The following is a 27075-nucleotide window of genomic DNA, read 5'->3' on the forward strand; positions in this document are numbered from 1 at the left end:
ACAAAATAGTAACAGACAAATAACCGTGGAAAAGACCAAACCATGCCTAAACGACTGGTGAAAACAGAACAGAAAAGCTCAAAACGCGAATTCTATTATCAATGACAGTGATGCAAATTTTCCATTCTTTTTTTTTAAGACACCATTTGATAGCCCGTCAACCTTAATTATACATACTACGGAATACCAGCCAGAAGAAAACCAAAACTGCAATGATTAAACAAGGTAAACGCTAATGATAAACTCAATAACCAGCGGAATCTGGTTTGTCTGCATCAAGGTATCTAACGACATACAAAAACAAAAACAATAACCCACTTTGTGTCTCAAAATCTTTCACCAAGAACTACATTCTGATTTTGCTAATGTCAAAATTAAAGACTTCAGCTCTCAGTCTGCTCCCTCAGCCTCCGGATGGTGCTCCTAACAGTCACAGCACTTGCAGTGCTGTCAAATTAGAACAGAAAACAACAATTAGAACCTTCAACAAAAAGCGTATTGGTAAGTGACAAACACAAACTTGAGAAAATCCTTACTTCATTGTGTATGCACCTCCTGCTTTCACTTTTCCACAATCCTTGCAACCCCAGATACCAACAGCCTTCCTCTTCACTGCAAACTGCAAGAGAACACCATTCATTAAAATGATTACGATGCATCAAACCTAACTTAACATTGAAACACCAGTAAACGTTTATGCCACAAATGAAGTACGGGGAAATAAGGAGAAATACCTTCCCACAAAACTCGCAGAAGTATTTGCTGTGCTGGCTGACCTCCATCTTCTTAATCTGCTTCCTCAAACTAGCACCATATCGGGTACCTGAAATAAAAGAAGATAAATATCACCACCTTTCTAAGTACAAATAAGTGCACTGTGTATAAACATGTACTACACGTTCTCAATCAAAAAGAATAAAGGTCCTCAAGATGGGGAAAGAAAACCAAAAAAAAGGAAAATGGGTAAGCAATATGAACATGTTCATCACACATGGATAAAGGGTATGGCCCTCAATCTGACAGCGATTACCACTAATCCCCAATGCAAGGATTTAAGATGCATCCAGGACAGAATGCCAAATAAATTATATCCTATAAAATCAAACTCCAGGATCCCACTCAAGATTTCATGAGCAAGGCAGATTACTTATGTCTTAATTCACTTCAAGACAGTGTCATAGACGATGGAATAGCCAAAATATCATGCTAACCACACAACTCCAGTTCCTTTTTTCTATAATCTACCATTATTCCAACCCAATAGCACGAATGCACAGAAGAGTAGACCATCTCCCCATTAATCTCCAGGTCTCAAAAACTTTATAGCAAAAGGGCAAATTTGTTTATTGAACTTACCATACTTCCCGACAATACCCGCCTTCTTGGTTCTCTTGGTCTGCATAACATCAGAATGATCAAGATGGGAGGTGAGGAACCAACCAACCATAAATAAAGAAAACTAAATAGATAACTTGAAAACACAAAAATAGTAACTTTGACATGTATGATTAGTATCAACCAACATGAAGCACATCCAGTGAGCGTCTCAAGGATCAAAAGCAACAATCAAAGTACCCAAGGCTCAATGAAACAAATATAGCACTAACCTACCTCTTATAAGAAAAAAAATAAGTAGCAAAAAAGGGACGAAAATTGGTGGTCACTATTAAAACAAATCTATAATCGTTCTGAAATCACATATACAGGGCAGACTTTCAATAATTGATAATATTATTATTGAAAAAATTTCAAGAACAGGACAATTAAACAGCCACCGAGAATTTCAAATTAGAAATCAAACCGATTTGACCTTGCGCAAGTAAAGCCGCACTGAAATTTTCAGAAGCAAAATATACAAGTTGTAAAACAAGTATTCAACAGCTCAAGACACAAACCCATACACACAAACTTATAAGAATCATAATAATTAGCTACCACCTAGTAATGACTATAAATCTCTAAATACCATTACATACAGAAGAACCCTTTACATCAGAGGGATATAACGGAATATCACACCATATAACCTTAATGCATCATCTCAAGAGAAGAAAAAATAATCAATAATCTATACGAACATTTAAAGTTATTCTAAACTCAATTAGCTACAAAGACCAGTAGCTCATATAACTCATACAAGAGTTAAATAAACTAGCCAAAAATAAACGACCCAGTAAACTCTTTGATTGCCACAGGCCTCGTAAACAAAGTTAGCCATCTATTTCTATTAACCTCCTTAAGATGATTTTCAATCTGATCTAAAACGACACAATATTCAAACAGTGGAAAACAATCAGATTCAAATCAAACCACGAATAACGTAGTAAAACTGATAATTTATCACCCAAAAAAAAACAACTTTTTCCTTATTTATTATCTTCTCGAGGTTCCCACAGTTTTCTCGGCCACCAAACATGTTCTACAATCCAATCTAACCGCTTTCTCAAACCCAACAACGTAAAACTCAGATCCATTTCCACAACATGCAATATCAAACTTCCATATCACGAACACAGATAGAGAGAGATTACCATTTTGGAAGAGCAGAAAACCCTAAAAAGCCTTAGCTTTCCTAGTGCTTCTGAGCGAGCGGCCAAGGGAAGCGTCCCGTTTCGTTGATCGCTTATATATATTTATAAGAGACTCAGTGAGGCCGATATGAATGCCCTTTGTTGCCTAGGGTTTCTGAGTTTCGGATCATGGACCGTGGAATGGGGTTTTCAGGCCCGATTAATAGGCCTTTAACTATTGGGCTTGTGAATCCTAGGCCCGTGGGTTAAACTTGGTTCACAAGCCCATAAGTATGCAGAAACAGACCAGAATTCTCACTTTGTATCAACGAATTCCGACTTCTTTTTTCTTGTTTTTTGTTTTTTTTTTTTTTTGGCTTTTTTAAAGCTTGGAGTTTATATATATATATATATATATATATGCAATAATGCTATAAACCACATTTTCATGTCATAATTATCTTACGATCTTGACGTAACCATTCTAACTTATCTTTGGATTAGTCCTTGGTAATTTGGTTTTTCAATTACTTTTAAAAGAAGTGTAAAATAAATTTGGTGAAGACCCTAATTTAGGATGGATTTGTTGCCAAATTTTTAATTTGGTTTTGTTTTTGTTTCTAATTTTGGGATAGTACTGTGTTGAAAACAACTATGAAGTAATAAGAGTTTTTTTGTTGAAGGCACCAATCAAGTAATTAAGAGTATTGTTTAAGATGATCTTCATATCTATGAAAATTCGAATTTATCCCTATGTAATCTAAATATGATATTTTTTCTTGTTTCTTATATGCAGTTATTCGCTAAGTGACGTCGTTGGACAAGAGAGTTGTGAAGTTGTCTATTAATCTCCTGTGCTTTGGCTTGGAGACATCATTTAATATTCGAATGTAAGCGAGGTTTTTTGAATCATGTTATTGATAATGGGACAATTTTTTTTCATTAGTATATTAGTTTACATTATATGTAAGTGTAATCATTTTTTAAATTGTAATGATTGTTGTTGGTACAGTTTCCGATATGGTGTGAATCTGCACGTTCCTTTGATGTTCTTCACGCTTCTAAATAACTCTGCAAAACAACAAAACCTAGGGACCCTTCCGGGGGTCCCACTCCGATGCCTAAATTAGCTTATGTAAGAAAAATAATACTCTATGCATAAAAACTGAGTCCCTGTTTATACCTGGGGTATGGGCCTATTTATAGGCATAGAGGTGGAGTCAAACCTGGATTAGGACTCCTGCTCCTTGTTGATCTAGAACTGCTGTCCGAGTTCTAATTGGACTTCAATCCTTTACTAGACTTCTAATTGGATATCTTCTTAGACTTCCAATCTGATATCTTCTTAGACTTCTGATCTGATATATTCTTAGACTTCTGATATGATCATTATTCTTATCTGTTTGGACCTATTTGACTTTTGAATCTCCTCTTTGGATCGGGTTGAGTGGGATTTATCCCCAACAGTTACCCTCCAATTCCCTTATCCGAAGCTTGCTTGAATAATGGGAATTCCATGTCTAAGGAAACCCGATCTTTGTCTCCTTCTGAAAACCTGCTAACCTGCAAAACCTGAGGGTTAAATCTTACCCCCCTTTCTTCTTGCTCTCGGCTAGGGCTGATCCGGGACTCTCGGCTAAGACTGATCCGAGAGTTTTCTTCTTGGTCTCGGCTAGGACTGATCCGAGAGGCTCCTTCTTGGCTAGGACTGGTCCGAGAAGTTTCTTCTTGCTCTCGGCTAGGACTGATCCGAGAAGTTTCTTCTTGCTCTCGGCTAGGATTGATCCGAGAGGCTCCTTCTCGGCTAGGACTGGTCCGAGAAGTTTCTTCTTGCTCTCGGCTATGACTGATCCGAGAGGCTCCTTCTCGGCTAGGACTGGTCCGAGAAGTTTCTTCTTGCTCTCGGCTAGGACTGATCCGAGAGGCTCCTTCTCGGCTAGGACTGATCCGAGAAGTTTCTTCTTGCACTCGGCTAGGACTGATCCGAGCGGCTTTACCTACAAAATAAGCGATATCGACGGGTTCTCGGTCCCTAGACCGGGAACACTCCGATGCTTAAGTCAGCTTTATTCATTTATTCTGAAAATACTTATTCCCAAAATCTGGGGAATTTTCTGTCCAGTCTGAATTAAAAATAAAAGTCTATTTCTTTGCAAATATAAATGCTAAAAAATAAAAGCAAGCCTGAAATTCCCAAGAGTCATTTTTATGGGATCACGGGCAGATACTGTTGTTGCCTCGGCTCTCTATGCTGTGGGCTTCTGCTTCTTCAGTCCTCTCTTCTTTCTATGTCATCTCCGGGATCATTCTCTTGATGCCTCTCGCCTAGTTGAGGACGGTCTCGGGGATAGTAATCCCGTGGCTGCTGATCTCGGGGCTGATAGTCCTGATGATTCCGAGGCCTGTTATTCCCTTGCTGGTTCCGTTTTTCTCCCAAGAACCGAACCAGCTTGCCATTCTTTATGAATTCTTCTATTAACAACCTTAGGGTTACGCACCCCTCGGTGTAATGACCTGCTTGTTTATGGAAATCACAATACTTCCCTGCATTCCTATAAGGAGGATTACCTGGTATCTTTTGCGGTTCCTGAAACGCCGGATCTCTCTTGATCTCCATGAGGACTTCTGATATCTCGGCATTGAGAGGTGTAAAGTTGTAATCTTTGAACTTCTTTACCTGCCTCTGCTCTTCCCCGTCAGCTTTTCTGAATTCTTTCCTTTTCTTTTCTGGGGCTGTCTCTCGGGGTAGTCTAGAACTGGCCATAGACTTCAGCGTCTCTTCCTGGTTAATGAATTCTTCTACCTTATCCATGAGGCCCTGCAAGGTATTCGGTTGCTTCCGGATCAACTTTTTCATCAAAGGCTCCTCGGGTGAAATTCCCTGATAAATGGCAGCAAAGATCATATCCTCGGTCGGATCTTCGACCGTAGCCTTCTCTCGGTTGAACCGAGCCATAAACTCCTTAAGACTCTCATTGCCCTGCTGGTGCTATGATAGCAAATATCCCGAAGGCTTCTTCCTTGTCCGGAAAGCCAAGAACTCCGTTAGGAATATCTTGGACAATTCCTTGAACTGATCAACGGAATTCGGGGGCAGCTTCCTGAACCAGTCTCGGGCATTCCCCGAAAGAGTAAGAGGGAAGGCCCGGCATGCTACTTCATCGGGTGTCCCGTGAAGGTCTAGATGAGCTTTGAAATTCTCTAGGTGATCCAAGGGATCTTTGTCTCCTGCATAACTTAGAATTTGGGGTACCTTAAACTTATTGGGAAGCTGATAGTCTGCCACCCGTCTGGTGAAGGGTGAGTCTGTACCCATTAGGAGCTTGGCCACCATTACGGATCTGCTTTTGTCCTTTCTTTTCATCTCCATGTACGTGCACCTTCTCTCCAGCTCGGCAATAACTCTGCTCAGATCTCCTTGGCGGTCATCCTCCCTCCGAGGATTAGTGTTGCTGTTGTGATCTTCTTCCTCTCGCTCATCCCTGTTCATCTCGGGATTGGGCTGTTCCGGCCTCCTGCACAGTAACTCGGCATTCCGCTGTGTTAAGGATTCAATCTGGGCTTCCAACGCTGTTATGCGATCTTGATCTCCACCCCCCGGGGGAGGGTTCGGTGGAGGCTACTGATTATTCTGAATACCTGGCTCCATTCGGACTATGGGCTCTCGGTTGGTCTGGCTTCCGGAACGTGTGTTCATCACCATGCTGAATCTTATTTTTCTTTTATGAGGAACGAATAATCGTTTCCCACAGACGGCGCCAAACTGTTGGTACAGTTTCCGGTATGGTGTGAATCTGCACGTTCCTTTGATGTTCTTCACGCTTCTAAATAACTCTGCAAAACAACAAAACCTAGGGACCCTTCCGGGGGTCCCGCTCCGATGCCTAAATTAGCTTATGTAAGAAAAATAATACTCTATGCATAAAAACTGAGTCCCTGTTTATACCTGGGGCATGGGCCTATTTATAGGCATAGAGGTGGAGTCAAACCTGGATTAGGACTCCTGCTCCTTGTTGATCTAGAACTGCTGTCCGAGTTCTAATTGACTTCAATCCTTTACTAGACTTCTAATTGGATATCTTCTTAGACTTCCAATCTGATATCTTCTTAGACTTCTGATCTGATATCTTCTTAGACTTCTGATATGATCATTATTTTTATCTGATCATTATTCTTATCTGTTTGGACCTATTTGACTTTTGAATCTCCTCTTTGGATCGGGTTGAGTGGGATTTATCCCCAACAGTTGATCATGTTGGTTGTTTAAAGTATACTATTTGTGTAACTTAACTTTAAGCAATGTTTATCTAGTTGTATCGATTGTTTTTTTTGTATCACATTGGTTGTGAATACGTTATTTGTGAATCAACCAATCATATATTTTAATTGAGAGAAGCTGAAAAAAAATTAATTTAATGTCGTTTACTATTCAAATAACATTAAATTTAATGTCGTTTTCAACGATAAGTGGCATTAAATTTAATGTTGTTTTAAAAAGGGCATAAATTTTATGCGAACAATAAGTGGCATTAAAAAGAATTGAGCCGCTTATCCTCAAACAGTATACATTAATGTCTTTTGCATTCTAAGCGATTGGAAATAAATTTAAGACAACCACTTTAATGCCGGTTGAGAAGTGACATGAATTAAACGTCACTAATTAATTAAAAAAAGGCACTAAATGTATTTTTTTTTTGTAGTGAATATGATAAACATAAATGGAACTAGAAAGTTAACATGGGCTTACATTTTTTTTAGGGACAGAACAAAAACAAAAAACAAAAAACTTAACCCATAACCCACCCAAGAAATGTGATCTTACTTCGTAACCCACCTGCATGAAAGATCTCCCCCAGCGGGTCACGGGGAAGATCTCCCTCACAACCAACCGCGAGGGGATTCACCCCTAAGGTGGATTCTCCACCACCCACTGGGGGTACGATTCTAATTCGCGGCCCACTCGTGAGGAGGATCTTCTGTCATAGGTTGTAGGTGGGCCGCAAAAGGATTCCAATCGTAAGGTCGGTTCGCCGCCACCCACTGTGGGTGAGATATTCTCGAAAAATTATTTTTTTACATTTTTTGTAAATTTTTTATACTTTTTTTTTTTTAAAAAAAATAACCATTAAAACTGTAAAAACCCACAATAATCTTCATGTAAATCTTAAAAATTCAATGGTCAATTTTTTTTAAAAAAATTTGTGTAAAAAATATAAAATATATATATATATATATATAACATGTCTCAATCTCCCCACCGATAGTGGATGGCGGGTGGGGAGATAGCTCTCTCTCCAATAATGAAACTACCCCAAATCTATACCATTTATTTAAACTTTTTAGAAACCGCGTATACTAAAAAATTATATAACCCAAAAATCAACGGTTAAAGCTTATAGCAAAAAAAAAAAAAAGCTTATAAATGCATAAATATATTACAGATATTGTTTCCACGTCATACTAAAGTTGAGGAAAAGACACTTTCTCCGATCTCGTTTTCTGCCGTCTCCATCTTCTCGACTGAAAGTCGAACCTGCTCCCTCTACCTATCTGGAGGAGCAACACCCCCGCTGGATCATAAATTCGTTATCCCAATTCTACCCTTAACCCTCCGCCAAAAGTTTACCAATCCAGCCTGACCAGCCATGTTGATGCTCATCAACTGCTCCAACTGCCGCGCGCAGTTGCAGCTCCCGCCGGGCGCGCCGTCCATCCGGTGCGCCCTCTGCCGCGCCGTCACGCAAGTGGCAGACCCACGCAGCGTACCTCCTCCGCCTTCCCAATATCCGTCGCATTCCCCCGCGCCGCAGATACCCCCCGCTCCGTCGCCGTACAGCCACGCGCCGCCGGGACCCCCACCGAACGCGCACGGGAGAAAGAAGGCGGTGATATGCGGGATATCGTACAGGTACTCGCGGCACGAGCTCAAAGGGTGCATCAATGACGCCAAGTGCATGAAGTATCTCCTCATCAACAAGTTCCAGTTTCCACAGGACTCCATTCTCATGCTCACCGGTACGTACGCACATGTGTAATTGTATGTGCGCGGATCAATATTAGATTTGTTCGCGTCTCGATTGTTCAAATTCAAATATAATCTTAGATTCATATTATTGTATATTTCATTTTACTTATCAATTTTTTTTTTTTTTTTTTTTTCATATTATCATTTCGTTATTTACTATATTTATCATCATGGATCTTGGATTGTGTCATTATTTACTATAACAAAGATAAGAAGAGATAAATATTTGATAAATGTTATAAAAATTTCACCATTTAATTTGAAAATAATGGTTGAAATTTGAAAAAAAAAATATATCTATTTAGCAAAGTACTTAATCCTCGCACTAACCCAGAATTAAAATCTTACGCGGAAGTTCTTAAAACTTGAATCATTATTTTGAAATTGAATTGATCATTTACTGTCTGTAAAACATTTTTTTTTTTTTTCTTTATTTATTATGTCTCGTTTAACTGTAAATACTGAGATGGTAAAATTTGAACTAGTTGAGGTATTAAGAGCTCTATAGTGGAGTTCTTTAAGAAAATTAGAGCATCGTGATCCACGTGCATGTGTAAATGTGATTACTTTTTAGGTTGCGTTTGAGGGGTTGTTTGGTTTATTTACAAGACCTCTTTTGTTATATATGTATATGTATGAATGTATATGAATTTTGAATTTGCTTGCTTTTTAGGTTTTGTTTTGAGGAAATATTTTTGTTTGATTTCAAGATCGCTTTGTATGTGTCCAGATTTAGTTGTTTTAGGTTATAGTTGTTGTCATTGTTGTTTGCAAAATCCCAATGTAGTTTCTATCTTTTGTGATATGGGGTTTGATGTTTTTCAGATCGGTATGATGTTGATTAATAATGTGTTTTCCTTTTACATCTGCTGAACAAGCAAGAAGTTTCACGAAAAAACTTCAAAAAAAAAAAATTCCTCTGAGATTTCAGCTTTAGATGTAAGTTTTAAAGAGAGCTGCATCTGCAAGGTAAGGCTTTGATGATTTGTGCTTGGGAGTTGTTTTTAGGAAAAGGAGATCTTGACTGATTGATTTAAAAAGGTTTTGTTCTCTTGCTCAGGGAAGAAGATCTGGAAAATAGGTAATAAAGATTTCTGACTAGTTGTGGTTTTGGTGGAGATTGTGTTTGTATTATCAATCGAATTGTAAGCCTTGTGCAGCTGCTAGGCTTAAATTTCTTCCTTTTATGAATGGGTATCAATGAGAGAACTGAAACGCAATGGAGCCACTGAAGTATCCATTCTACAAGATGGGGAAGGCAAATATTCTATATGCAAGAGAGTAGAGGTCTTATCAAATCGAATTCCTAATTAAGGAAAGAAAAGTACTACTGATATTTAGTTCTTTCGTAGTCTAAACTGGATGTACTACCTCCTTAAATGATTGCTTTATGAAGTGTGAATAGTTTTTGAAGTTAGAGTAGCGTTGTTTACGGTCTGTTTGGAGAAGTCCCAATGGCAGTCTGCTTCCATGCTCTAACAGTTTGAAAATGTCTGAACCTGAGGGAGCAGTAGTTGAGTGAAAGACTTGTGTTTCAATCTGGTCCACTTTTTCCTTCATTATGATGCAGGTTTGTCCACTATCCGCATGCATGGATCCTATTCCTAATCGTCTGAACACATGTCAGCTAAGACTACATGTTGGGCGATGTATATATCAAGTTTTCCTAGTTATTAGGATCAAATATTTGAAGAATTACAGTAATAATTATTGAAGATTATATGTGCATACTATTGGTTTATAGCTAAACGCCATATCCAAGGTTTTCCATCCATCGTTATAGCAATAACAGCAGTTTCCTTTATATTTTTCCTAAATTTAGGGAACAAAGCTACTTTTTACTTCCCTATTCAAAAACACTCCACAATAGCTTCCATTATCTTTCCCTGTATCATTTAAATATTATTTCTTTACTTTTATCTATTCTTTCTTTTTAAAAATTTCTTTATTCTTTACAAATCTCTCGCTCTCTCTTAGAAACCAAAAGCAACCCAACCGCCGCCTCCACCGCTCCACTGACACCTTTGAGTTGGTGAAGCTCTACAAGGCCAGTGAGCACCACATGCACAAGTGCCTCTCCTGGTGGAGCTCCTCTTGTTTGTCGATACTTGAGAGACCCATTTTGTTCACCGAAAAACAAAGAGAGAAACCCATTCCTTTTATTCCTCTTTATTCATTGAAATAGAGAAGGAGAGAAAGAGAGAGAGAGAGAGAGAGAGAGAGAGACCTAATTCTTTTGGTTTCCTTTCATTCACGGGAACAGGGAGTGAGGCTTGAGAGAAATAAAAACTCATTCCCCTTCTTGTTCTACAAATAGAAAGGAAATAGATAGAAGTGAGAGACCCATTCATTCCTCTTCACTCACTGAAAACACAGAGAGAGAGAAAGAGAAGCTGAAGCAACAATTTTGTTGATTTTTTTGTGTGGCTCGAAATTGAAGAGGATTGAGTATTGATTTTGGGCAAACCCCTTTGTGTTCTTGGTTGCAGATTCTTGGTGTTTGATGAGGAGAGTATTTTTCGGATTGGGGATGATTGGAATCAAGCTACTTGTGTTAATATTGTGGAATCAAGGGAATCAAGCTACATTCAGTCTTCCTTCGTTTCAGAGAGAGGAAAGAGAAATAATATTTGTGTTAAAATAAAGGATGGGGTAGCACTGTAGCTCACCCTTGGTTTAGGGAAGGAATGGAGAATCTGCTGGAGATGGGTTTTTTTGAATTCTCTCTATATTTAGGGAAGGGAAGGGAGTTTAAGAAATTTGCTGCTAGTGCTCTTATTATTGTATGGACAAAAATTCTTACAAACTGGTTTGTAGAAATTTTTCTACAAACCAACATGTGTACCTTGTATGTGAGAAACACATATTTTTTTAATTACACGTGCTTCTCACATGCTTTTTTATTAACCAGTTTGTATGAGTTTCTTATAATCCAGTTTGTAGGAAATTTGTGTCCCGTATTATCACATTTGATGCAAAATTCACATAATTAAATACAATTATATCCTCTCTTTCATGACTTTTATAACCTCCACATGGGGAAAAAAAAGAGCCCTTTATTATCCATTCAATTTCTCTATTTAAACAAAACACAAAAATGTGAATGGAACCACTAGTTACCTCTCTTTCCGTATCTGATATGATTATGTTGTCATTAGCCTTTTGCAATTCAGAATTCATTGTATTCTTTAATTATCAAAGTGTGCTTGCATGTATTTAAGGCACATAAAATCTTTTGGCAATAAAAGCAGAAAATGGTAAATTTTCTTGGGAGTTTTAATTATGGAAGCGTGTATATATCTTTATTAACTGTAAAATATAAGGATCTAAATCAAGTCAATTACAATGTTAGTGTGCTATGCAATCATTAATTTGGGCATGTATCCTTACTGTTCACAATATATTTGAGGTAAACCCTACTTCTGTTAGTAAATTGCTATTGCTTAGTGCATTGAATTGTGCAAAGTTTGTGTTCTCAAGAGAACTCTACTCTTTGGTTTTATGGCGATCGAGTAGTTCTATTCCATCTGGTTGCTTGAAGTAATTCAATGTTCCCATTTCTGTAATTTTTTTCTTTTTAAATTCTTGTATTACTAGAAAATGACATTGAACTCATGATAACACACGGAAGCCATGAAGGCACACAGCAACTTCTTTGCTTTGAATGAGTCAGTTGAGCTGAGGTCAGATAGATAGATGTGCCTGGTGATTATTTTTTAAGCCTACTTGGACAAGTGGCCTTTGAATCAATTGGGAAGTAGTTCAAGCCGAGTTAATAAAATAGCCATAGCTTAGTTGTGCCTCATTCAGCTTTAACATGCTTATTTTAGTCTCCGATTATGTTTTCTTTTATGGGAATGGGATTTGAACTTTGGAGTAGCGCTGAAGTCCTTAATATGAATAACAGTAAGGGTTGCTGAGGTGATACAGAATGGATACAGTTAATTCTTATTTCTAGACCAAAGTTAATTTTTCTTTCCTTTTATCTCTTCTTTTTTGTTTTGAAAAAATAAAGGAAGAAAACAGTGGCTCAAAGCATCTCTTGACCTTTGTTTATTATCCACAATTGTGGTTCTATCATTTAGTTAAGTGAGAGAAGAATGTAGAAAAATGAGCCTTGCATTTCATATTTTCATGATCTGAGCCTTTCATTCAAAGATTGACTTTTAGAAACAAAACTATGGCTCAGTGCTTGCTGGGTATGACATGAGCCTTATCTGAGTTGAAGGGAGCTTATGTAGTTTAGAGATGCTCATTTCCTTTTTCTAAAATATGTGTCTGTGTGTGTATTTGGTTCAGTGGTGATCTCCTCTTTGAAGTTTGATCATGCTTATAGAGTAACCGAATACATTTCAATTTTTTCCTCCGAGTGAATTTATTTATTTGTTTTATTTTTGTAACTATTGATACTAGATTAGAGAACTTTGACAAGTCTGGAAAGTTAACAGAGGAAGCATGCAAGTCAAGAAGCCTTCTGCATGCAAAGTCCCTTCAACAGAGCTGCAAAAGTAGGGATGACAGGGAAACAATTTACTATCATCGTGTTACAAGATCCATCTAAGTGTCATGAGTTGCAAAGGCCTCAGGAGAGAATATCCATGGATATCTCACTGCATAGTACTTCAAATAACTGGTTCAATCTCTGAGAGGCAACAAAGTCAGCTGTATTAATACGTAATACAAATCATCACTGTATCATGGTCTCACTTAGCATCAATCTAATGAATAAATCCTATAAATATTATTGGAGTTTGAAAGTTATTACCAAGGTTCATGTATGCTATTTATGGAGGGTGCTAGGCATTTAGTTTTCCATGTGATGGTGTTAGTTTCCAGGTTTGTCTTTTGCGAATATTCTTTTTCAATGAAAATAGGATACTAGTGTTAAAGTAGCGATTAAATATTTTTTTTTAGATAGTATTAATTAAATAATTAAATTTATCTCTTCCTATCAGCATAAGCTTTTAGGATAAGTAGTAATTTAATATGGTATCAAAGTCAAAAGTCCTGAGTTCAAACTATGTCTCAGTCATTCACCCCTAATTTCAATTAAATATTTCACGTGTTGGACATCACCTATTAAAAGGTAGTTTGAGCCCATATGTGAGATGGATTATTAAAGTATTAGTTAAATGATTAGATTTACCTCTTCCTATTAGTTTAAACTTTTAGGATAAGTGGTGATTTAACATGATATTAGAGCCAAACACCATGTCACGGGTTCGAGTCACAGAGAGGGCGACTTATGAGCTGGATTAACATATTGATAGATGAGTAGAGTCGTCAAAAGATAAAGGGCTACCATCGGGTCAATGTTAATAGAGTGGACCGCCGTAGACATCGATTGCGGAAACGTGGTGGTATGTTACGATCCTTGTGTCTTGGGTTAAGTCTCATGTGTATATAAGCTCTTGGGTATCTCTTGTAAACCGGTTTTCAAGAGTGATTTCTACTCAAGGTTTGTATAATTTGGTATCAGAGTCAAAGGTCCTAAGTTCGAACCTTGACTCCGTCATTTACTTCTCATATCAATTAAATATTTCACGTGTTGGACATCACTTATTAAAAATAGAGTTTGAGCCCATACGTGAGGGGGAGTGTTAAAGTATTGATTAAATAATTAAATTTACATCTTCCTATCAACTTAAGCTTTTGAGATAAGTGGTAATTTAACAAGTTAAACCGATTACCGTTGTTGTCTCTAGTTGTGACTAACGAGAGTGACATTTTAACTGAATATGGTGCATGACTGTTTTTATCTTTTTTGAAGAACCTTTGAGAATCTCCCCAAAGGTGTCCAATACTTTGAGGTTAAAGAGTAAACACCATGTTTATATTCTCCCTAGCCAACAAGGCCGTACAAACAATTAACCTGGTATAAATCAGGGCTTATTACACGTTGGCAGGGACTTTGCCAATTGGTATGGTAATGCCTAGTGTTGTCTTGCTATGATTCAAATTTAGCAATATGCTTTTCAAATAGTCATGAACTGCTTCTTCTAGGATTACTATTCATCAATTCAAATACTGAATCACCAAAAATAGTTCTCTCCTCTTGTTACCCCGTGTTCTCTATCAACAAAAGGAGCGGAAAGGAGGGTTGCAGCTGATGTACAATCCCCAATGTCTTCACTTATGAAAGTAAAATTAATTTGTAAATGGTTTTATTTCAAGTTTTCCTAGCAATCAAATGAAACTGAAGCAAACTAGAAATCAAGGTTCATAAATGAATTTGCTAAAATGTCATTGGCCTTTTCAATAGAAATCATGGAGGAATGGCACATGCCTGTTGCCTCTAACAGTAACCTAATTTTTTTTTGTCTCTCATTATTATTCTCTTTTTGTAGCAATTATGCAGAGTATATTTTATTATTTATTGTAAAACTTGTTCAGTTGAATTTCTTACTTGAAGTACAAAATGCAGAAGAAGAAACTGATCCATACAGAATTCCAACTAAACACAATATTCGGATGGCATTATATTGGCTTGTACAAGGTTGTCAACCAGGAGATTCTTTGCTGTTTCACTATTCTGGTCATGGTTCTCAACAGAGGAACTACAATGGTGATGAAGTTGATGGATATGATGAAACTATATGTCCCTTGGACTTCGAAACTCAGGGTATGATTGTTGATGATGAGATCAATACAACAATTGTCAGACCTCTTCCTCAGGGCGTTAAGCTTCATGCGATAATAGATGCTTGTCATAGTGGCACTATACTAGATTTGCCATTCCTTTGCCGGATGAGCAGGTTAGTTCTTATGAAAAATGTGTGTATAAATAAACAGTTTTTGTTTTTCTTTGCTGTTAAACTATATTGTTGGCACTTAGCATGGGGTAATGGTGTTTGGGAGGACCAAAGACTGGTCAGAAATCTCGAACTTCCAATGAGAGGGACATCCAGTTGTGCTTATTATAATATTTGCCAACTGCTTGAACCTAGGTTGTGCACTGATAATGGTTTCTGAAGTATTGAAAGAACAATTATATTTATATGCAGTTCTTTCACTATATATTATCTGAATTTATTGCAGTATCATGTATGATCTAAATATGAGCGAGTACGCACATATTTAATATTTTCATTGAGTTTCAGATTTTCTTTTCTCAACCTAAATTTTGTAAACGTTTCCTTAATTACTCTGGCTCCATTTGTTTCTTGATTTTTTTCCCCTTGTTTGTGTTGCAATATCACTCTGATATCTCAAGGACCAAACTATTCTTCATTGCAGTTAGTTCTTCTTTAGTACCAGCGTTCCCTTTTTTTTTTTTTTGCTGCACTTATACTTCTTGGTAATAGGACTGGACAATATGTATGGGAGGACCATCGCCCTCGATCAGGTGTATGGAAAGGAACAAGTGGTGGAGAAGTTATTTCATTTAGTGGTTGTGACGACAATCAGACCTCCGCTGATACATCTGTAAGTTTCTAAAAATTCAAGTAGATTTTTTGGTACAGTTTTATAGTACTAGTATTTTTAGAGCTTAGAATACATGATGATGATGATGATAAAACTCATAAAAGTAATGACACCAACATCAACTACAACAACAGTAATAGTTATGTAATGTGATGCTTTTATGGGGACAGGCTCTATCAAAGATCACATCAACAGGTGCCATGACTTACTGTTTTATCCAAGCAATTGAACGTGGACAAGCGGCTACATATGGGAGCATGCTAAATTCGATGCGTTCTGTCATTCGAAGCACGGGTAATACTAATGACCTTGGTGGTGGTGTTGTGACATCTCTCCTCACCATGCTTTTGACAGGAGGCAGTACTGTTGGTGGTGGGCTAAAGCAGGTATTTGTTCGCTATATTGTTGGTTAGTCCATGGTGTTATATAATGATTGAAAGTTTTGTATATGATTTCTACTTTCTGATTCCGGCGTGTCCCCTTGGGAAATTTTCTTAAATTAAAAAAAAAATAAATAAATAAAAAATGACCCTGTTTGTCAGTTGCTAATTGCTTCCAAACATGAGAATGCAACATTTACACTGAAGTGAAAGTTCATCCATCAGAAGCATATCAGTTGCTACCTGCTTCTCTATGTGAATTTTTCTGCTTTTTTGCAAGCTAGGAGATTTACTAGTTGGACTGATTCCATTCCTCCTTGTGTTTGTTAACAGGAACCACAGTTGACTTCCTGCCAGCCATTTGATGTGTATTCAAGACCTTTCTCCCTATGATTTTTAATAATCTATTTCTAGATTATTTAGAGTTAGAAATTAATAGTTATATTGAAGAAAGGGGTTTTTCTTTTCTGTTGAAAACGAATTGGATATGAATATGTGATGGATTGTATTGGTGTGGAACGATTTTTGTATCTCCAAACCCCCATATTCAATAAATAATGAGAGAAAGCAGTCAACAACAAAAGACAGATTCCTAGATTGCTTGTCATTGAGCCCAGATGGTTAAAGAAATATGGCAACAAAAAAAAAAAAAACAGAAAATAGTCCATAAAAAGAACAATCATATAAAACACACCCAGTTCTACCTGTTTGTCCTGAGCATAGCTTTGGCCTTCATCTTCTTAAACAGCAAGCTACAGCGTAGCTGGACTCTTCCATTACATGCCTAAGATTTGGAACTCCCAATGGGCCAAGTACTAGAAAACTTCTGCACACGAATTTCTCTGTGGGGGCATTGTCTTCCTCTTGAAGGAATTTCTGAGTGGATAAGAAATTCTTGTCCCCAATGGAGGATGTTGATCGAACAACGAGACGAAATGTGGCCACTTATAAGAGAATCTTTAGATTCTTCAGTCAGCATCAGCCATGAGTTACATCACCAAGTCGGCAGCTGGAGACCTATCTTTATCGAATTGGATTCTGGCATTTAGGATTGTTATGGAATGCCTATCTAAGTCATTTCCATGAAGTGCGAGGAATATAGATATCCCCTCCTTCAGGCGCCACCTGCTTCGGTCTCTCACCTATCATTCTCCTACCGCATCCCAAGTACCCCTTGTGGCAATTCCAACCCAATAGACGAAGTCGACAACCCGACCCGTTTCGACCTGTACGACCTGTATATGAATATAAACGGTACCCGTGCCACCTGTTTCCGTCTCTCACCCATCATTCCCCTGTCACATCCCAACCCCTTGTAGCAATTCCCACCCCACATAAGAACTTGACACAACCCGACCCGTTTTGACCTATACGACCTGTATATGAATTTAAACGGTGCAAAGACAAAACTAACAATCAATGATATGGGAAAACTTGACTGGCAGTTAAGATGATCCTATAGAACAAATCTGAAAATCCCACCTATACCAATAATTCATACACACTTCAAGTTTAATCCATCACAACTATTAAGTTTAATGCCTGCTGCTACCAGTGCTAGATAAACTTCAATTTTAATACATTAAGTTAAACACTTCAAGCTACATCAAGTATTCAAGTTACACATGTTCAGGAATATTAACAAAATTGGCTTCAAATGAAATTGGAATGTCCTAGGAATTGGAGCCGATATCCATTGCCATAATATCTTCCGTTAGCTCATCCAACTTCATTGGCATGTGTTCTATATCAAAAAAAATAAAGAGGCATTAGTGTTATTGTATAGCGTAGTTAAAAAAATTATATAAGTTAAAGAAGAAATTAAACATACAAATAACTAATAATAGAAATAATATTACCTTGCTCTCCATATAACCAATCTCTAGTACAAACTAATGCCTCAACAATATCAGGCTTGAGTGAACTCCTAAATTGATCAATTACACGCTCACCAACACTAAAAGTAGATTCTGAGGCAACTGTAGAAACATGAATACTCAAAATATCACGAGTCATACAATCTACTTTAGGATAAGTAAATTGATTTCCTTCCCAAAATGCAATAATGTCCAATTTTGCATTCATATCTAGCTTAGTTTCATCCAAATGAAGTTCCAATTGACTCTTTTGTGGACCAAGATAATCCCTTTCATACCTATCAAATTCCTACATGAAAAAGAGAGTATATAAACATAATTTACTGAACCGAAAGAATATACACTAACAATATCACATAATTCAATAAATAAAAATATAATTTTACCTTCATCATGTCGTAAGGCTTTGAGGGATGTTCTTGGAGATCAACATGTTTTTTCAGTAGATACGCTGGTTGAAGTTGTAGGAGAAGTACCATTATATTCCATAAAAAGAGAGAATAATTTCGCGCAAACATGCAAATACTCTATGGAACCACTAACTACATAAAGTTTCTGATAGGAGAAATCTATAAATTGAAGCTTGTAACAAGGATCCAACATAATTGTTATGACCAACAATGCACTGAATTCTGACCAATATTTCTCAAATTTAGAGAGCATTTAATTTGCCATTAATCTCATGTACTCTCATCTTTGCTCTCATTTTGTCGCTTCAAGGTCATATAAATCACGAAAACCACTGGAAAGTATAAGTTGGCTGTGGGATACTTGGTATTAGAAAAATTATAGGTATCGTGATAAAAACAATCCATGAAAGTTCTAATCTTCTCCATCTTATCTCACTCAAATACAGTAGAGCAATGCTTAAAATTAGAATCAGTCAACTCTAAATGACAAAAAGCACGCTGATAATAAAGAGCACTCTCAAGCATAATAAAAGTGGAATTCCATCTAGTTGGGACATCTTGTCTCAACCCCTTTCTACTATCCAAAGCCATTTCAATCACGGAATCAAGAAACCTTTGAAACGATTTGAAATTTACCACAATGAAACATCCTTTCTTCAGAGAAAAAACGAGACCTGTTCAACTGCTCTGTCAAAGGGCACTGTAGCTAAGGATTCTTCACCCAATTTTTTGCAGAGAAGAGAATGGTAGACAAAAGAAGGAGAATGAGAAAACCCTTGTTTCCCAAGAAGGAAACCTTAACAGCAGAATGTGTGAAGTACGGTTTCCTTGGTGACACTTTGCAGCAGCCAAAAAGGTATAACCTGCAATAACTTCTAAACATTTTAAGCATTTTAAGCATGTCAATTAGTACCAAACACGTAGGTTTTAATGGTTTTGAAACATATATATGCAAATCAAGCAACCTTCATGACTGAAACAAGGATGTTGATATTTCCCACATTATAAGGGTGATAGTGAATGTGTAACCTGCAATAACTTCTAACCAAAAGAAAAAAGAAGAGTTATTTCAGGTTGAGAACAATATATGGACTTTCATAGCCTTTTCTACAACAGTACTCCATTGGATTTATTGTTAAGGTAATTACATATTAGATTGGGCCAGCTGGTGAAGGAAATTAGGCTTCAGGTATGCATGGTCTATTAAACAATTTTGACTGATCCACAACCAGGAAACCCAACACAGCTGAGTTGTTAACTAAAATATATAAACTGTGAACCACTCTTGTCTAGGATCAACAACCAGGAAACCCAAAACAGGATGAGATGGAAATAACTTTTATTTTGCTTTTTAGTTCTAGTAAGTGAACCACTATTTTGACATCCATTACACCACTACACTACAAAAATTTAACAATTTTGGATCGTTTCTTTTTCTTCTTTTTTTTTTTTTTTTGGTCATTTTTGGGTATAAAAACGACTCAAATCGTTTTGAGTCGTTTTGAAAACGACTTAATATATACCGTATTAAATCTAGTAAAACGACTCGAATTAGAGTCGTTTTTAACAAAATGACTCAAAACGTTTGGGGTCGATTTAAATAAAAAACGTACAAAATGACTGCAACCAAAAATTAAAATAAATAAATAATAATTTCATTTATTTTTTGTAACACCTGATATAGCAAGAATATTGTTTACATATTCATATACTCATAAACGATCATATACACTCATTATCCAAACTTCATACACTCATAAACAATCACTATGGCTTGATGTACACTAAGACATAAACAAAACAATAACAATTAAGACGACGTATCAACATAATGTCCCTCAACCCCAAACATATATAATATAAACCCCAAAACATTCAAAGTAATTTCAAACATAATATATAAGTTACCTACAATCACAAACTGGTCAAGTCCAACCAATAAAACCACATAAACAGTGTTTACATCATTTGATTCATTTACAAACTTCGATATTACACCTACATTCAAAATAATACTAATACTGTATGTCACAATTGCCAACATAACTTCATATCCTACGTACATAGTCACTCATGCAGATCATCATCCTGGGATAAATGCGTAGCACCTACATTAGTGATTCGGATGAAATGTGTTATGTAACTATATATATGAAAAACTAATAACGATATACGTAACATTTTTAACCGTATAATGATATAAATAAATAAAATCACACTTTGTTAATTAGTTAATCATATTTGGAGCTAACTTGGTCGACTAGATGCTAAAGATCTTGCCTTCACGACACCAGGTGAACCAGTGTCTTGTGCAATCGAAGTGTTGCCCGCTGCTGCATTGGAGGCAGCAAAACTTTCGATAATCTTCTTCATATCCGCTATCACTTAATCTTGTGCTGCCATCCGTTCATTCATGATTCTCTTCTCTTCCTGCATCAGCACTGTCATTGAATTCATTCGAGAGACTAATGCAGAGTCCTGGGACAAGCGTGATGCTGATGTAAATGAGTGACAAGTGGATCTAAGTGGTAGTGGCTCAAGCCCTGTTCCACGAACACAACCCAAATACTCTAATTTACCCATTGCCTTTGCAAATGCATCATTATTGGTCCATTGTATTGAATCATGTGGAGATACCAGGTTCATTCTTGCAATGTCCTCGGCCATGAGCTCATTTAGCTTGTCTTAACATATATTAAATGTACTCTAGTCTACCCATTGCCTTTGCAAATGCATCATTATCGGCCCATTGTATTGAATCATGTGGAGATACTGGGTTCATTCTTGCAATGTCCTCGGCCATGAGCTCCTTTAGCTTGTTTTAACATATATTAAATGTGTTAATTATTAAATACTTATTTGCCTCGATAAATACTTATATTATTTCAATATATATAGTAAATTCAACAATACACAAGTTAAATCACTAAATTAAGCACATACAAAATACACAAATAAATAAAGTGTCAAATCACATGGAAATATAGAAACCACTCAACATGTATAATGTAATTTGATATTAGTTTAAGTTTATTGAGAAAATAAATAGTCATACATACTACTTTTTCTGTGGTCGTTCTACTTCGAATGTAGGTACGTCCTTACGAGCATAATAAACAACGTTGTTGCTAACATCATTTGGATCCTAATTAACGTACAAATTCAAAGGCTCACTCTCAAGATAGTTGAGACCTTCATCTAAGGCTGGCAAAACGGGTCTGCAGGTCGACCCGTTTATGACCCATGAGGACCAGCGACCCGTTTAAGGCTAGCCCAAACACAATCCGTTTATGTTAACGGGTCGACGCTTCAGACACGACACGACACGATAATTTTCACAAGTCATCCGACACGACCTGTGAAACTCGTTTAGCATAATGGGTTATATCAGGTCGAAACGACCCCACCCATTTGACCCATTTAGCTTAGAAGTTATTTTTTTTAAAAAAAATGAAATAATAATAGTTTTAGCAATTTATATCTAGAAATTAAACTCCTTATAGGCTAGCACCAAATCACTTAATATGCTTAATTGTCTAATCAAATAACAAAAAAAAAAAACTACATCATTACAAATTTACAAATACAAATTTGGTTCCCATTTTTGCCCCATATTGTTCTCTTGAATGACCCACAAATATGCTCATTTTCCAAATGAACTTGAAATGTCACAGGAACTGAAACTATCCAATGTCAAAACATCATCTTCTTCGTTATCCACCTTCATTAAAGTTTGTTCTATATCAAAAGATAAAAGAAATTAATGTCATTAAAGTAAGATAAAAAAATACAAGTAAATAAAGAAATTAAATATGCAAATAACTAATATTACCTTGCTCTCCATATAACCAATCTTTAGTGCAAACCAATGCCTCAACAATATCAGGCTTAAGTGAACTCCTATACTGATCAATCACACGTCCACCAGTACAAAAAGTAGATTCTGAAGCAACAGTAGAAATAGAAATACTCAAAATATCACGAGCCATGGCAGCTACTTCAGGATAGTGAAATTCATTTCCTTTCCAAAATGAAAGGATGTCAAATGTCCTACTCTTATCCAAACACTTGGGTTCATCCAAATAAAGTTCTAATTGAGTCTTTTGTGCATTAGCATCGACTCCATCAAATGCTAGAAAATCCTACATGAAAAGAGATAATATAAACATAAAATTAGTAAGTGATTATGAATATATATACTGAGTTACTAACAATCTAAGAAACTTGTGATATTATTCACCTTTTCCCAATCCGAGTCTTCTTGGGGCTGAACAACTGTGGAGCTTGAAGTCATAGGAGCACTATACTCCATAAAAAGTTTGGTTAACGTTTTTGTCACATTCTCATACTCTTGAGATTCAGGTCCATAAATCTTCGTATAGAAGTACTTTACAAGGCGCAGCTTGTAACGAGGATCTAAGACAACTGCAATGGCCAACGCTAAACTGAATTCTGACCAATATTTCTCAAATTTAGAGATCATTTGACATGCCATTAATCTCCTATACCCATCTTTGCTCACAAGTTCTTGCTTCAAGTTCAGATAAATCAATGCAACTACGGGAAAGTATAAATTGGCTGTAGGATATTTGGTACCAAAAAAAGTACATGTAGCACGATAAAAGCAACCCAAGAAACTACTGATATCATTCACCTTTTCCCACTCAATTGCATTAGGACAAAACGTATAGTTTTCATCAGTCATCTCCAAATAAGCAAAAGCAGGTCTATAATGAATTGCACTTTCAAGCATAAGATATGTCGAATTCCATCTAGTTGGCACATCTTGTCTTAACTCCTTGTTGCTGTCCAATGACATTTGACTGACAGCCTGAAGAAAACCTTGTTTTCTCATTTGTGATCCTCTAAAATACTTAACACTATCTCGAATCTTTTGGATAACATCAGTGATCTCTTTCAATTCATCTTGCACTATCAAATTAAGAGTATGGGTACAACAACACATATGAAACAACTCACCTTCACAAAGAAGGGCTTTCTTCATGTTTAATTTTGCTTTGAGATTCACAACACACAAATCATTTGCAGAAGCATTATCTAATGTTATAGAGAAAACCTTTTTATCAATCTCCCACTCTTCTAGCAAACTATGTATCTTTTCAGCCAAAGATGCACCATTATGTGGTGAGGGTATAAATGAAAAGCTTAACACCCTTTTAGATAATACCCAATTTTTGTCAATAAAATGTGCAGTGAGGCAAATATACCCATCGGTTGTCAAAGAAGTCCACAAATTAGATGTCAAACTAATCATCCCAGGACAAACATTTAACAAAGCCTTAACCTTTTGTTTCTCCAACATATGCATCTTAATCAAATCAGCCTTAGCAGTATTTCTACTAATTAATGGTACATCACTACGCAAGTATCTATGCATTTCTCTAACACCTTCATATTCAACATATGAAAAAGGCAAGTCATGCTTAATAATCGTACCAACCAACAATTCTTTATATCTTTTAGGACAAAATTTTGTGGTACTTACTGACGGAGTTCTTTGATCTCTAGATAGGAATATTTGCTGAATATCATGATCATTTTTTCCCCCACAAACCTTCATATGCTTCTGTAGATTTCCAGTTCCATGTGAACTGTTAGCTATATATTTATGATCACAAAACTTGCATTTTGCCCATATCCTTGTGTCATTTGGATCTGTAGAAGGAAGTTCATCAAAATAGGTCCAAACTGTTGAGGTCTTCCTACGTTTCTTCTGGACCTTTTTTTTTGTCATCAAATTTGTATGAATAGAAGGATCTTCCATTGTATTTATTTCAACCACGTCGTCATCGAATACAACCGAATCTTCGTTAATCACCTACACACATAATCGTTAGTAAGTTAGAATTTCTGCACCTAATCACTCATTGTTTCATATTTGAAAACACATATATATACATAGACTAAGAAAACACATATATACATAGACTAAGAAATCAGCAGAAAACAAGGGGTTGAGACTTGCTGGAATACCAAAAGTCATCAAAATCTTTTTCTTTTCTTTTTTTCAAATCTTAACTCATGAATCCATGATTAGCCGATTAGGTTTGGTACTAACGTTATAAACAAATAAACAAAGATTAACAGATTAGATTTGGAAGGTTATAAACAATTTTTTTCAAATATTAACAAATAAACAAATATTAACATACCGATACCGAATGCGACATCGGCGGAAGAGAGAGAGAGAGTGGCAAAGTAACATTAGCGGCGCAACAGAGAAAGGGGGAGAGCGACTATAATGTCGGCAGCAAGCGGAGAGCAGAGAGAGAGAGAGCATCGACCGGGAGAGAGTGGAAAAATGAAAATCAACGGAGGAAGAAGAAGGGGCTGATTGGCTAAAGACTGAATAAAGAGTGAACTGTGAAGGCGGCGCTGAATAGTGAAGCCTAAAGGGGAAAAAAAAAAAAAAAAAAAAAAAAAAAAAAAAAAAAAAAAAAAAAAAAATTTTTGTCTCTTCTGCATGCAGCGTGCCGCGTGCATGCCGAGTGGACCTCTAAACTCGACTTGAATAAGTGGAACTCTAAACTCATAGGCACTTTTCAACAACAACGAACAACTCTAGAGCTTTGCTGATGACGAGTTGTACTAAATCTAGCAAAGCTCAAGGAAGCGACAAGTGGTGAAAGGGAAATGACATACCGTCAGCTTGAAGCTGATCATGCCAGATCCAAAAAGAGCAACACTAGAGCACAAGGTAAAGTAATGCAAGCCTATCAATAAAAAACGCAATGAGGCCTTAATCACAAGGAATCTTCATTGTCCCCTTAGCTCTCAAACACAAAAATTAAAGGACAAAGAAAAAAGATTAGAAAAAACAGAGAATGAGAATCACTATCCCCTTAGGTCTCAAACACAAAAATTAAAGAACAAAAAAGATTAGAAAAAAAACAGAGAATGAGAATTAGACCTTGTGGACTATATAGAAATATATGGGTTTCACCATCACAACTCTCACGGTGGCTGTTCTTCTCTTCTTGGCGGTCCCGATGGTTGGTAGGTGTTAAACCGGTAGTGTTACTTCAACCTTCACTTTAATAGAGTATGAGAGAACTCAGAGAAGAGAGAAGGAGGTTGAGAATCAGAAAAGAGTAAGAATTGAGAAGCGGCGCTACTTTTAGCCTTTTATTCTTTTAGTTGAGAATTTTTTTTTAATTGTAAAATAAAATAATAATAATAATTTATCTTTTATACAGGTTATACGGGTTACCCATGGATTAAGCGAGTTAACCTAGAATTGACCTGTTTTTTAAACGGTTTAATTCAGGTTAAACCAAATTGACAAAAACCGATTATACAAAACCCTAACCCCTTAATTTCATGTTGGGTTCATGTCAGGTTCACATGCCGTGTTAAAAATCATCAGCCCTACATAGGAAGATAAATTAAATCCAAAAAATCACAAGAATGATTATACTTCACACCCATTACAGTAAGTCATAAATTACCAACGAAAAAAGAAAACAAATATAGATAAATTTCATAAATTACCTTGAAGTTTACACAATGCGAACATCCAGTAGATGCATCACTTTTTTCAGACATTGCTTTGCGTGGGTCCATTGGATGGGTAACAATAGGTTATGTGCTGGAGGAACCACAGAAAGAAAAGTTTATCCATCAAAAATCATTATTTATCCAATCATTGTTTATAAGTTTATCCCTAGCATATATAATAAATGAACAAGGGCTGGCTGTAATGAGCATAAGCAGCAGCATCTTTATGAAGTCACAATAAGAGCAAATAATGAAATATAAAAATCTCTATCCTCTCATGCCCAAAATAATGAAATATAAAAATTTAAGTTCCTTTCCCCTTTGAACATATTCTAAGCATCCATATCAATAACAATGTCTAATTAAAACATCTTAGAACTCCAATCCGGCATTGTTGTAATGAATCCAGTTAATGAAAAAGAACCCTCACTAATCATAGGGGAAATGACATAGATCTAGGAAATGCATGCACAAATATTATACCCATGCTTGTACATCAACAATACATAAATTTAACAGCCACATAACAACTAGTTGGTTTGTCATCATCATAAAATACATAATAAAAAGCCTTCAACATAACATCGATAGGAATTCAGAAGTACATATATTATACGTACATGGTTTTTAGTCCCATTTTTGAATTCCTTGCATCTTCTTGTGCAAATACAACACTAATTTGAATACTAAATAAACTAAACTTCCTGACATTCTCTTCCTCACAAAAGAATCATATGCAGATATTGCTTCTTAAGAAATTAATCATTGATGCGACATCTTGCATTCTCAAATTCTTTATTAAGGAGTACCAAATTTTGGTTCCAACTCCAATATGTCAAACAAAAAAAGTAAATGAACCTTTACCAAAAATAAAGTAAGATATATGGCAACACTAACGTAAGTTTTCCCCATCTTAGATATAAAAGACAA

At 36.4% G+C, this 27075-nt stretch overlaps 2 protein-coding genes and 1 long non-coding RNA gene across 4 annotated transcripts; 1 reads left to right on the top strand and 2 right to left on the bottom strand.

The window, feature by feature from the left end:
* Positions 1–213: 213 nt before the first annotated feature.
* Positions 214–2649, bottom strand: LOC133878797 (large ribosomal subunit protein eL43z). Of its 2 annotated transcripts, XM_062317331.1 has the most exons (5): positions 2532–2649; positions 1357–1396; positions 735–823; positions 537–619; positions 214–447 (listed from the first exon to the last, which is right to left on the bottom strand). In XM_062317331.1, the coding sequence occupies exons 1-5, from the start codon at positions 2532–2534 to the stop codon at positions 384–386; spliced, it is 279 nt and encodes a 92-aa protein (XP_062173315.1). In that variant the 5' UTR covers positions 2535–2649; the 3' UTR covers positions 214–383. The 2 variants fall into 2 exon arrangements, with proteins under 2 accessions (XP_062173315.1, XP_062173314.1); XM_062317330.1 differs by lacking the exon at positions 2532–2649 and having other exon boundaries at positions 1357–1402.
* A 5312-nt stretch (positions 2650–7961) lies between these two features.
* Positions 7962–16923, top strand: LOC133879709 (metacaspase-1). The gene is made up of 5 exons (XM_062318411.1): positions 7962–8525; positions 14960–15290; positions 15840–15960; positions 16131–16346; positions 16674–16923. Exons 1-5 carry the CDS (start codon positions 8156–8158, stop codon positions 16731–16733), a joined length of 1098 nt encoding a protein of 365 aa, XP_062174395.1. The 5' UTR covers positions 7962–8155; the 3' UTR covers positions 16734–16923.
* LOC133879711 (uncharacterized) lies at positions 12977–17328 on the bottom strand. Its single transcript, XR_009902139.1, has 2 exons — positions 17045–17328; positions 12977–13177 (listed from the first exon to the last, which is right to left on the bottom strand). It is a non-coding gene; the product is annotated as an uncharacterized LOC133879711 (long non-coding RNA).
* Between the last annotated feature and the right edge of the window lie 9747 nt (positions 17329–27075).

The sequence above is a fragment of the Alnus glutinosa genome, chromosome 10 (assembly GCF_958979055.1).
Source record: "Alnus glutinosa chromosome 10, dhAlnGlut1.1, whole genome shotgun sequence".
NCBI lineage: Eukaryota > Viridiplantae > Streptophyta > Magnoliopsida > Fagales > Betulaceae > Alnus > Alnus glutinosa.